A 13,296-nucleotide genomic window follows, 5' to 3' on the forward strand; every position below is an offset into this window, starting at 1 on the left:
AACATTCTTGGATGTACCCTTTGTTTGCTCAGAGCGTTCAATCAGGTAGATAGAGCATGAATTCCCAGAGGGTTATGTCTATATGTAGAACACATATGGGGTTCAGAAAAGTGAGAAAAACTCAATCAGGAAGTAGGATCGAGCAAACAATACGAAAAACTGGTTGAAATTAGAACGCATATTTCTGGCTCGATATTGGAAGAATTTGGCGCCAGCAAACAGAGATTGGCGCCAGGTTTTAGATGTAGCGCCTGGCAACAAGCCTGTCGTCTGGCGCTATAGTTAAATGTCTGGCGCCAATGCTCTGGTCGCTGACGCTAATTCCTACATGCCTCAGTAACTTTCTGTGCTCGATAAAATTTTCTAGTTTCGCGCAGTGTTATTCGGTCCTATTTGTGAAAGGTATTTCTCAAATTTCCTAAGTGTAAAATCCTATGTTTTAACTCATTACGGATGGTCTTTCCAATGAGATCTTTTTTATGCATATGACAATAATGTTAATCAAAATTACGCACATGAAATACTTAGAACTTTTCGACTCTCATCCACTCATTCTACATCGTTGCCGAAACAAATTCAGGAATTAAAATATAAATCGTCCCCAGTGGAGTCGCCAAAAACTGTACGAAATATTTCAAGCATTAACCTCTAGCTTGAACCCCACTGTGATCATACATTAAAGTACGGTGGGGTCCAATGGGAAAGAAGATAGAGCAAAAGAGTCGCCAACAAGTTTTTTAGGAACTTGTAAACCGTTCACGAGGTGAAGGTTACACCCCTTAACGATCCAAGAAATCGTCAACTCCAATAAGGTCTTGAACCAAAATAGGGTTCGGGGATGAAGGTACAAATCCAACCTAAAAGAGATTGAACCTGCCCTAATAATAGACCTCTACTTTATTCTGATCGTTTTCATGTGCACTTTCTGATTAACATGCAATCAATAGGATTAACCTTAAACCTATTTATCTATGTTGGTTAAATATTAATGCACAAATAAACTATTATTGGCGATCACTTGAATTATAATCAAATTAACCCTAAATAAGATTATTAATCATCTTATTAAGCGTGATTACAAGTACAAATTCCCTTTAAACATGCATAAAAAGATGTGATCAAGCAATAACAATAAATTTAATCAAGCAACATAATATATAATCATCATAATAATAATTATATTCATAAAATTATAATAATAATAATATTCATAACCATAATCATAAATCATAAAAATAATCATAAATCATGTTAAAGCATAATAATAGCAAGATCCTAGGCATGATACTAACAAGATTAATAACAAACCCTAGCATGTCACTAAACATCAAAGATCAAATATTTAACCCTACCATGATACTAACTATCATAAATATTAGGAAGAAAATAGAAGGCATCATAACAATCATACTTGATATTTGTTGACACCCATTTGTGTCTCCCCAAAACCAAACCCAGTGATGAGTATCTTTCGTGTCGAATCATAATCGAATGAAGTGAAAGTGTTGAAAGTTTAATGTTGCGGATAGTTTTAATTTCTTTTCTCTTCTCTCTGTTTTGCAAAACTTATTTTAAGAAAACAGTCAATCCAGTTTGGTTGGTCCATGATATGAGTCCTATAGTAGTGTAGTTGGATAGGACTTGACAGGAGCTTTCCAACGATATATTATAAGCCCAATTCCGATGAATATTGAGGAAGTTATGGCCAATTTACTAAACTGGGCCCGGTTTGAGCCTTATATGCGGCCCAATGATCTAGGGGAGGGCTTAATATGGATTTATCATTCCTAATGCAATTAGGAATGGTTTTAGTCCACTACAAGAAAAAGGGGAATTAGCAACTGATTTTTGCGACTGGCATAATAATTAGTCGCAAAAATAATTTTGTGGCTAAAAAAGATGAGCAGTCACTAATTTTGCAACTGATTTTGCAGTAGTTGTTATGCGGTCGCTAATTAGCAACTAATATTTGCGACTACCATAATAATTAGTTGCAAAAATTATTTTTGTGTCTGCAAAAAACGAGTTGTCGCAAATTTTGCAACATATTTTGTAATAGTTGCTATGCAGTCGCTAATCTGCAACATTCCTATAACTTTTTGCAACTAAATTGCAGTTGCTAAGGCTAAAAAATTTGAAACAATTTTTTAAAAAATTTGCGACTAATATTGCAACTAACATGGTAGTTGCTACTTATTTTTTTAAAAATTTATTAAAAAGGAATTAAAACCCTTAATATATAATAAGTTATTTTTTTTATTTTTTATTTTTTTTGGTACGAAAATATAAAAACCCTTAGTAGAAAAGTAAGGAAACAAGTACTACGTAGTATAATGAGTTGTTGCCGCCAAAAAAACACAATAAACAATTATATCACTCCTTCCTAAAAAAACATAAAATTATATCACTCCTTATTTTCGTGCTACTCGATACTCTTCATCCTCACCAAAAGAAACAAAAACCGAAGGGAAAACGAAAGCCAGAACAGTTCAATTCAGAACTTCAGATCAAACCATCGTCGTCCTCATCTGTCGCCGTTGCGCCATCCATCTCCTCCCCGGTTAGTTACGCATGCTTCCTCTTCCTACCGTCCATTCAATCTTTCTCATATTGCAATTTGCTAATTGCAATTTAGGGTTATCAATGAGTATTTTGCCCAATTTTTTTTAATTTTAGTCTAGTTTCGTTTGCAAATCGCGAACTGATTATAAATTTCGAATTGATTAAATTGCGAATTGAATGAGTTGTGAATTGATTGAATTGAATTTAATCTGGTTTATTGCGAATTGATTGAATTGATTTTGTTTGGCTGCCAATTGCGAATTTTTGGGTTATTTTTGAGGTCAATTATTGTAAAACCATTCAAACATGATTTATTATTCAAAAAGCCCTAATTATTACTAATTTCTTTATGACTGATTTCATTTGCCCTGAGATTTGCAAGGTCTGGATAAGTTTGAATTCTCTGTACAATTTTCAGAAAATGAAAGAATAATTAAGTGAAGGATATATGCATTTTTACATTGTAATTAAGGATAGAAATGACAATGATAAAAAGGAAATGTAAAAAGTGATCATGTTTAGTTGTATATTTACCTTGAAATCTTCATATTAAACTGCTGGCACATTGACTAATCATGTCATTGATGATTAGCATTGTCTATTTCAAACATGCTTGTATATTTTATGACATTTTGCAGCTTCTGTGTGATTAAAAGGGTATTTGGTTGCCTCAATGGCATATATCCCAAACAGTTCTTTTATTCAAGTTCTTGTAGTTATTATAATGTGTACTATTTTGTTTACTTCCTCAATAATGTCATGGGTGCATCATTTATATTTGTTTCAGATGGAATTGGAAAACGTTTCTAATTCAATATCAAAGATGTGTATGTGTTTCTCCTTGGTTCTGCTAATGAGTGATTTTATTGGCCAGACTTTGAACTTACTTTTCTAATAGGGAGATTTGGCCCTATATTATCGATTAAAAATGACTGAAGTCTCTATCACATAATGGTAACAATATAAACAATTTGATGTGGTTTTGTAGTTTCTTTCGAGGCTAAAGTCAATAATTTGTCTATTTATACCCCAAGCTTCTGAAAAATGAAGTCTGCCCAACTTCTTATTTACTGATCAATTTCACTTGTTCTATGAGAATACATTTCATGTCAGGATTTACTGTCTTTAGTCAAAGAGGATCTTTGTGGGGGAAGGGAATGGGGTTGAGGTGGATTAGGTTTATCACCTGCTTAATTGCTTCAATGTTACTTTGTCATGAATTTCTCAAAGCCTTAATATATGTTTAGAATTTAAGACATTCTCTTATATTCATTGCTCTTAAACTAGTGAAGTTGCATATTTCAATATTAGCTTTGAGTCTCTAATTATGTGCAGCGTACATATACTTGGAGACCCGAGTTCGATGCTAAGGCTAGGAGAGAATTTGACAAAAATTAGGGGACCGACTTAGGGGTACATTGAACCAAGTTTACAAAATGGCTCTCCATAAGCAAGTTAGTTTCATGACTGACACTGTTCGAGCTGAATTCATAAATAAGCGTAAGCATCCTGATTTTGTGAAACGTTTTAACCAAGCAAGAGATAATCGGTTATTTGGCCAAACATTAGAGAAGTTTGACCCTGGCCATCGCCAAGGTAGTGTATCTACTTCTCAAGTGGTTAAAAAATTGGTAAGTGTATGATTTTATTAGCAGCAAACTTATGATTTTTAATATAAGATTGAAGCTAGTAGAAAATGTTTAGCCACTAATAGAGATGATTATAACTGCTCTTTATTACAATTGCTCTGTAGTCTATGTCCCCCTATTTTTTGTTGTTTTTTAGTGCCAACAACTTCTAATACAAGGCAAAGAAAAAGGATGGAATTTTACCAACTGCTGCTGAAGTCTATGAGAGCACTCATTCTGTTTGTGTGGGCAATGATGAAGTTTAATTGATGAGTGACAAGTCTCAAAAAGTCATGGTATGAGTATACTTCTATATTTTTCTAAGATTACAAAAAAAAATATATGGTAGTTAATGTTTGGAAATATTATAGATTGTTTATTTGTTTGTGTGATTGAGTTGGAGGATGAGAATGATTTGCCGGCATTAATCAGATGATTAATGTGGTATGGCATAATGTGAATTGAAACAGGTTAATTTTGAAGCCATACCCTATAGGAGGGAATTCTTCAATTTACAAAGGAGACTCTATCAAAATTTTTACTAATAACTGCTTACATAAATTATTTTGCTATAAGTGTTGCATTTTTTTATTTTTTTAAAAACAACTATAATAAATATACCCCTGATCCTCTCTTCCCCAATAGTTGTACCTTTGTAATCTGGAACATCTATTAAGAGCTAAAATGACACTTTTACCCCTGATCCTCACATTCAGGAATTTCCAAACTATCACCACCCACCCTCAAATGAGTTTGACTACCCAACGATAAACACCCTGTGCCAGAATATGGAAACCACCACCATCACCATTCCATCACTTGACTTAGCTGCATCATCACTTATCCACCTGCCTATAGATCTAGATGCTCAATGCAAATCCTGCTTGGACCCTCACTGCCACAGTGCCACTGATACCATTTGCTTTGACCCTCACTGCCATTAATACTATTTGCTTAGACCCTCACCTAACTTTTCACAAATAGATTTTGTAACCAAACTCAATTACATATGAAACACTCATCGAACACGGGCAGGTCTTAGTCTCTTGCCATTTGTTGCATAGCTCAGTCTTGAACATGCCTTGATTGTAAACTTCTAGCTCAATTGGTCCCTTTTTGTTGCTCCCTCCTCGCACATATACCTTTTGCTGCACACAGAACAAGTTAAGCAAATTATTGCAATCCTCGTGAGATCTATAAGATAATGCAGGAATTAGAATTTTACATAAATCAGATGGTATCTAAAGGCAAGTGTTTTACTGCTATGTACTGATTTGATGTCCAAAATGAAAGACTGTATAAGATAATAATTGATAATCTAAGAAGATAAACGGGCCAAACAACTCAATGATACCAAGCCAAAATGAGAAGTAGAATTGACATCCAGTGAGAAGACTGAGAACCTCAGATTTACTCTTATCCCAAAAACAGCAAACTACTACTACACATTAAAGCTTTTTAGCAAGCCTTAAAATCAAACTGAAGATCTTTAGCATGCCAATTAATCACCAGACTTACTATGTTCTTTCTTATATCCAAAATTATGAACCTAGTTAGTGAAATCCTGCAATTACTTGACAAAATGAGAGGCAGAATTGAAATCCAGTTAGAACTTCAGAAATACTCTTATCCCAACAACAACAAATTACAACTATGCATTAAAGATTTTTGGTGAGTCTTGAAATCAAACTGAAGATCTTCAGCATGCTAATTAATCACCAGACTTACTATATTCTTTCTTATAACTAAAATTATCAATTTAGTTTAGTGAAATCATACAACTAAACTAAATTGATGATGTGTCTAGGTACTCTGACTGTACTTGTATTCATGTTCTTGCATCATTGATGGGTAATACTTTATTAGCTGCTCTAAAGCAATTAAATTAAATCTTGTTTTAGAAGTCCAAACTAGTTTTTGGCCCGGACGATGTCCCGAGTCATTGCTTGTATTTTTATTATAGTTGTTTTTTAAATGTATTTAGTTTATTTAAGTTTTAACATTTGAGATCATAGTTACTAATACATATATTAATGCAGGGAGAATATATGGAAAAACTTGAGGAATATAAGAACAAAGGAATTGAGATAAACCCCGACAAAGTCTACTTGGAGGTTTTAGGTGGGAAAAAGAAAGGAAAAGTCTACGGTTTAGGGAGTGCTTCACAAATGTATTACAAGAGCGATCTTACTTCTCAATCTACTGCATCATCTTCCACTCCTTCCATGATTTCTCAATTAAGTTCTCCAGTTGAAGAACTAAAGAAGACGGCGGAAGAAAACCATAACAAGGTAGAAGAAAGCCAAAAAATAGCGTCAGAGAGATTAAAATATGCTAAGGAATTCGTCGAAAATCATGAGATTGAAAAAGCTACATGGAAGAAGGAAAAATTAGCTATGCAAAAAACATTCAAGGAAATGGCATCACTTGTAAAATAAGATTATCGTACTTATAAGCCTCCTACGCCTGCAGTCACCCGCTCTCGTGATACAACTAAGTGAATTTTATTTTCTTGGTGGTAATTTTATGAACAGCTGGTCTTTTACATTGTTATTAGTTCTTATTTAAAGTAGTTTTTTTTATATGGGAGGTGACTTTTGAAACAATTAGTTATATGAGTTAAATATTGTTTTTAATACAGTGATACAAAATTGATGATATTTTGGATATTTGAATAAAATTAACATTTTGGTTATTTGAATTTATGCGTGGTTACCTTTTTTGTTTTGTGATTAATATTGGTCATCGCTTAATTATGGTCTCAAATATTAATAGTTAGTCGCAAATATTTAGCGACTGCAAATTTGGTTTAGAGACTAATTGGTTAGTTGCAAAAACATTAGTCTCAGTAGTCGCTAATCTGTCACAAATAATTAGTTTTGTAGTCGCAAAAGTTTGGTCTCGTAAGTAGTTGCTAATCCGCCGCAAAAAACATTAGTCTCAATAGTCGCAAATCCGTCACAATAAAACTAGTCTCCGTAGTCGCAAAATTTAGTCTCGTAGTCGATAAAGTTTGGTCTTGCAGTCGCTAATCCGTCGCAAAAGTAGTCTTAAAACATTGATCTCTGTAGTTGCTAATCCCTTGCAAATATATTACGACGGGCAATAATTTAGTTGCTAAAATTTGAAAGTTAGTCGCTAAATGGTAGTTGCAAAGGCATTGCAAATCCGTGGCTAAATTTGCGACTGTTAAAAAAGTAGTCGCAAAAATGGATTTGCGACTACTTTGGCTGTCGCTAATTACCCTTTTTCTTGTAGTGGTCTTCTAGATTCTTCTAGAAGGTTCTTTTCATTCCTAATTCAATTAGCATTGATAAATTGACTTTTGTTGACTTTTCAGAGTTTTAATTAAAATCAAAGAGCATTTTTGAGGAAAATACGATTTTATCCTCCTGTACGGTAATTTTTATCTGATTTTAAGAGAACGCGTGATAATCTAAATCAGCGCCAAATGCCAGCTGTAGCGCCTGGCGCTACGCTTGGTGCCTGGCGCCAGCTTTGGCGCTTGGCGCTGATGTTGGCGCTGGTTCATTTTTACGTACGCCAGACTCTGTTTTGATATTTTATCTTTTTGGCTGATTTTCTCTATAAATAACGTCGTAAAAACTCCGTTTTCATTCACCAACTCTCATCAAGATTCTCTTGATTACTCTCTCTCTGTCTCTCTCTCTTTTTCTAAACTAGCTTATCTCAAATACAAAATTTTGCATTCATTAGATTTAGATACACCTAGCCATATTCGAAGTTTCCTTCGCCCTAGACGTGAAAGGTTTAATTTCTGAGGGTTTGGTCCCAAATCTCTCTTTCCATTATTTAATTTAATTGTTGTTTATTATTTTCCTTGAAGTTACTAACGTTGATCCGTGCCATTTATGGCACCTTTAGGCTATGTTTTATTTATATTTCTATGCTCCTTTGTAGTCGTTTATGTCGTGTTTATAGAGAATAATGCTCGATTCGCGTGTTTTTGTGTTAGTTTAGAGAAATGCATGCTTTTAATGGCTTTCTTATCATTTTATTCATTTCTCGGCTACTTCTCTTGCTTCTCCGTTTCTTTGTCTTGTTTTGTAGGTACGTCGCGGGCTATATGCATGGGAATTGAAAATAGCACCCACTAGGATCAATATGCACTTTTCGGAATTGAATTTGAGTTTGAAACAAAGGAAAACGAAGGATTGCAAAGTATCAAATAGGACCTTTGTGCATTGTTTTAGTCATATCTCCAGTTCTACAGATCGGATTAGGGTGATTTAAGTTGGGTTGGAAACTAGACTTGAGGATCTTTCCAATGATAGGTCGCACGCCTTCATACAAATCTTAGATTGGAAGTGATAGCCTTCTGAAGTTGGCCCTGGAAAACTGCCGCGGGCGCGGGCTACAGTACTCGCGGGCGCGGGGTTGCTGCAGCTCCAAAACTGCCGTATTTGGGCAGTAAGCACCCGCGGTTGTCCCGAGGGCTCCCCGAGGGCGCGGACCTTGGCCCCACGGGCGCGGGCTTGTGAGCCGCAGGCACGGCTATCGGGGTGTCTGTTCCCCTCCGCGGGCGCAACCGATTTCTCCGCAGGCGCGGGTTTCTGGGTCTTTTACGATTTTAAGCTTCTTTTCTCCTTTTTTTTTATATAGTTTTTGGTTTTCCTTTATTCTTCATTCATGTAATTCTTTAGTTTTAGAATAGTTTTCTCTCTCTTAGGTTGAGAGCTTCTCTCTCTAGATTAGGCTAGATTAGGAGTAGTTTAAGAGAGAGAAAGTGAGGAATTTCAATGGTGATTGAGAGATTGAAGATGCAAGTGTGAAAATTGTGTTGGAGATCTTCTTAATTATCAATGAGCATTTCTAAACTCTATCTCATTCAATTGCTTTGTTTAATTTGATGTTTGTTTGGTTTAATTTTGATGTTTGATGCTTGATTAGTGTAATTGTTCTTGGTATTTTGTTGATTCTTGATTTCCATAGTTGTTAGTTGATAGATGATGATTCTTGAATAGTTGTTTGGCTAGGAATTGGGTGAAACTTGTATGATTGATTAATTGTGATTAATTTGGGAATTATGTTGATTAATTGTTGAGATTAAAGTGATTCGTGAAGGTTTGCATGTGTGTAATTCAATTTGGCCTTGAGAATTATGCTAGATTGCATTGTAATTGCTAATGACATGAACAATTGATCTAGGAATTGCAATTATCAATTGGTTTTGATTGTGATTCTCTTAGTTTGTTATTCATAGTGAACCCTAGCTTAACAATTAGGAGATAGCTCTTTGATTCCTATTGATTGCTCTTATCATTTAGTCCTCACAAACTTTGATTGGCATGCTCTTCCCAAGTTGTTGCAATTGACATGATTACTTGTTGATCCCCGTTCCTAGTGTTTTATTTCCTTGGTTACTTGTTTTGTTAGTTGTTAGTATTCTCTCTTACCTTCGTCTTCGACCTAGCTTAGGCGCATAATTGAAAGTGCTTGAACATTACCGTTCCTTTGGGTTCGACCCTTGACTTGCCTCTATACTCGTATTAGGGTTTGTTAAGTGTTTATAAATTTAGTTTGACCGAGGGAAGATTAGATAACGACCTAGTTTTCCCCTCGTCAAACGTGTGTATTTTGTTATTAGAAAGAGGTACGAGGCATCAAAGTAAGTACTTTAATGGTTTTTAATTGATGTTATGATATAGAGTTCATGTTTAGATTGTTATTATGATATTCCTAGTATCATGTCTAGGGTAATTTTAATATCAAGTATGATTAAAAGTATGATGCTTCCTATGTTCTTCCTAATATTTATGATTATTAGTATCATGTTAAGGTTAAAGCTTTGATTTTTATTGCTTAGTGACATGCTAGGGTTTGTTATTAATCTTGTTAGTATCATGCCTAGGATCTTGCTATTATTATGCTCTAAGATGATTATTATAATTATTATGATTATTATGATTATTTATTATGTTGCGTGATTTTTATTGTTATTGCTTGATCACACCTTTTATGTGTGTTTAAAGGGAATTTGTACTTGTAATCACGCTTAATAAGATATTTGATAATCTTGTTTAGGGTTAATTTGATTATAATTCAAGTGATCGCCAATAATAGATTTATTTGTGCATTAAATTCAATTAACATAGATAGACATGTTTAGGGTAAACCTATTGATTGCATGTTAGTCAAAAAGCGCACATGAATACGATCAGAATAAAGTAGGGCCTATTATTAGGGCAGGTTCAATCTCTTTTAGGTTGGATTTGTACCTTCATCCCCGAACCTTTATTTAGTTCAAGACCTTATGGAGTTGACGATCTCTTGGATCGTTAAGGGGTGTTACCTTCACCCTATGAACGGTTTACAAGTTCCTAAAAAACTTGTTGGCGACTTTTTTGCTCTATATTCTTCCCTTTTGGACGCCACCGTACTTTAGTGTATGATCACAGTGGGGTTCAAGCTAGGGGATTAACGCTTGAAATTATTCCCTACAGTTTTTTGGCGACTCCACTAGGGAGGATTTCTATTTTAATTCCTGAATTTTTTTCGGCAATGATTTAGAATGAGTGGATGAGACTCGAAACATTCTAAGTATTTCATGTGCGTAATTTTGATTAACATTATTGTCATATGTATAAAAAAGATCTCATTGAAAAGACCATCCGTAATGAGTTAAAAATATAGGATTTTACACGTAGGAAATTTGAGAAATATCTTTCACAACTAGGACCGAAATAACACTGCGCGAAACTGGAAAATTTTATCGAGCACAGAAAGCTGCTGAGGCATGTAGGAATTAGCGCCAGGGGCCAGAGCATTGGCGCTAGAGTTTTAATTGTAGCGCCAGACGCCATCATTGGCGCCAGGCGCTACAGCTAAAACTTGGCGCCAAGCTCTGTTTGCTGGCGCCAAATTCTTCCAATACCGAGCCAGAAATATGCGTTCTAATTTCGACCAGTTTTTCGTATTGTTTGCTCCATCCTACTTTCTGATTGAGTTTTTCTCACTTTTATGAAACCTATCTGTGTTCTACATATGGACATAACCCTCTGGGAATTCATGCTCCATCTACATGATTGAACGCTCTGTGCAACAAAGGGTACATCCGAGAATGTTGAATTCACCAAACCATGGAAGCGAGTTTTTCTAAAACTCGCGGTGTCCCATCCACTCGCGCCAACCCTTCACGGTTAGGCTTCCGCGTGGTGCATCCGGACAATTAACCATGGACCCTCTATTGACTAAACCATATCCCGAACTTTAGAGAACTAGATCCATGGTTAGGTTGCAAACTCATTGCATCATATTGTGCCTGCTTGACTAATTGTGCATTATTTGTTGTGCATATACGATGATTCCTTAACCGTTTGTTTGACTTGTGTTGAGATTAAATAAATTAATGACTAAAAGAACTTTGCCTGATTAATTAATTAATTTGAGTAAATAAAGTCTAATATTTTAATCAGAATTGACCTAGTACGACTTTAGGCATACCCCTGTTGATTAATAACACCGAAAACAGTCCCAGATTGAAGCTCCAGCATTGGCGCCAAGTCTGACTGTAGCGCCACTCTGTGGAGTGTGGCACCTGGCGACAACTCTATCGTTTGGCGTTACACTACACAGTGCGACGCCAGTCATGTCGTTTTGCCGACAGTTCGGATTATTGGTCGAGTCATCACCTAGTGTCTAATTAACCAGTTTGATAATTAATTCGGTTAATTTTCGCTATCAATAGTACTTGGTGTAGTCATTAATCGAGTTTAGGCACTAAGTCCCATGGTCTTACACAAGCGTCCAAGCATGTCACTTACACTCAACGCACACACCAATACACATACTTTGACCATGTCTAAGAGAGTCTTGCATGCGCGTTTTTTCCGTCATTTTTTTATGGGGGGTAAGTCGGATATTAATCCTCCAATTTAAAAACTATACTAAGTTCCCTAAAAATATGTACATTATTTTTTCCAAAAATATGCACCTATTTTTTATTTTTATTTTTTTCTCTTTAAAATAAACCGTAAAGTCAAGTCGATTCGAGTCAAGTAATTAAAACGCAAAATGGTTTAAATTACAGCGCGTGGTCAAGAAAGGAAGGACGATTAATCAAAGACAACCTTTTCGTACAAGTCCAACTTTTCGACAAACCCATAGCCCGTAAGAGGAAAGCTAAGACCATAATCGCAACACAAGAAGAAGTCAATGAGCTTAGGAACCAACTGGCTACCGTGATTGAGACACTGAAGCTCCTCACACTCAAGATCGATGATCCCGTGAAGCAACAACAGATGGACCTCATGCAAGAGAGTCTAAGCAAGCTATCTAGCGACTACAAGTTTCAAGGGCTTACTTCACAAGGGGTCTTGGTGGACAAAGATCTTCTTCCGCAGAAGTTCAATGCCAACGACATCCCGAAATTCAAAGAAACGGATAACCCTTATTTTCATTTAAGACCCTTCGAAACAATAATGAGTATTAAGGGTATCGATAAGAAGGTTTTCCCCTCTCTGTTTTCACTATCTCTCGAGACCGTTTGCCAACAATGGTTCTTTTCTCTCGAGAAAGAAAAGACCTCTACCTGGGAGTCCATAGCAAACGCTTTCGTTGACAGATACAAGTGCAACATTCAAGTTGAGACTGACCATAGGGAACTTGAAATCCTCAAACAAAAAGAGAACGAAGGCTTCACCTCTTTCTTTAAAAAATGGAGAGAAATCTCAGCTAAGATGATTTAGGTGCCAAGTGAAAAAGAGTCTGTAAGGTTGTTCATCAAAAACCTTCAAGAAAAATATTCCAAGCATCTCAAGTATCTAAATAATCTCCATGCTTTCAAGGCCGTCTACGACATTGGGATCAATATTGAAGACGACCTGACAAAGTTAAAAGCTGCCAACAATAACTCCAACAGTGGCTGGAAAGGAAAGAAGAACGATAATCCTAATCCTTCTTCTTCCAAAACCACCCACTCAAGGACAAAAGAAACCATTTAGGAGAAACTTTACTCCTATTGGCATGAGTTATGACACCGCATTTGATCGATTAAATGCAAAAGATCTTATAACTCCTATTGGACCATTTGGGGACCCACCAGTCGAAAAGAGGTCGGCTAATTGGAACCCCAATGCACACTGCA

General features: G+C 35.7%; 1 protein-coding gene across 3 annotated transcripts; it reads left to right on the top strand.

The window, feature by feature from the left end:
- Positions 1 to 2,281: 2,281 nt before the first annotated feature.
- Positions 2,282 to 6,895, top strand: LOC110702643. 3 transcript variants are annotated; one of them, XR_002507516.1, is made up of 4 exons: positions 2,282 to 2,560; positions 3,898 to 4,193; positions 4,348 to 4,486; positions 6,230 to 6,848. XR_002507516.1 is itself a non-coding variant. In XM_021880391.1 (3 exons), the coding sequence occupies exons 2-3, from the start codon at positions 4,460 to 4,462 to the stop codon at positions 6,626 to 6,628; spliced, it is 426 nt and encodes a 141-aa protein (XP_021736083.1). In that variant the 5' UTR covers positions 2,297 to 2,560; positions 4,370 to 4,459; the 3' UTR covers positions 6,629 to 6,895. The 3 variants fall into 3 exon arrangements, 2 of the variants coding, with proteins under 2 accessions (XP_021736083.1, XP_021736082.1); XM_021880391.1 differs by lacking the exon at positions 3,898 to 4,193 and having other exon boundaries at positions 2,297 to 2,560; positions 4,370 to 4,486; positions 6,230 to 6,895; XM_021880390.1 differs by having other exon boundaries at positions 2,298 to 2,560; positions 3,898 to 4,486; positions 6,230 to 6,895.
- The last annotated feature ends 6,401 nt before the right edge of the window (positions 6,896 to 13,296 follow it).

The sequence above is a fragment of the Chenopodium quinoa genome, unplaced genomic scaffold (assembly GCF_001683475.1).
Source record: "Chenopodium quinoa cultivar QQ74 unplaced genomic scaffold, ASM168347v1, whole genome shotgun sequence".
NCBI classification, from domain to species: Eukaryota; Viridiplantae; Streptophyta; class Magnoliopsida; order Caryophyllales; family Amaranthaceae; genus Chenopodium; species Chenopodium quinoa.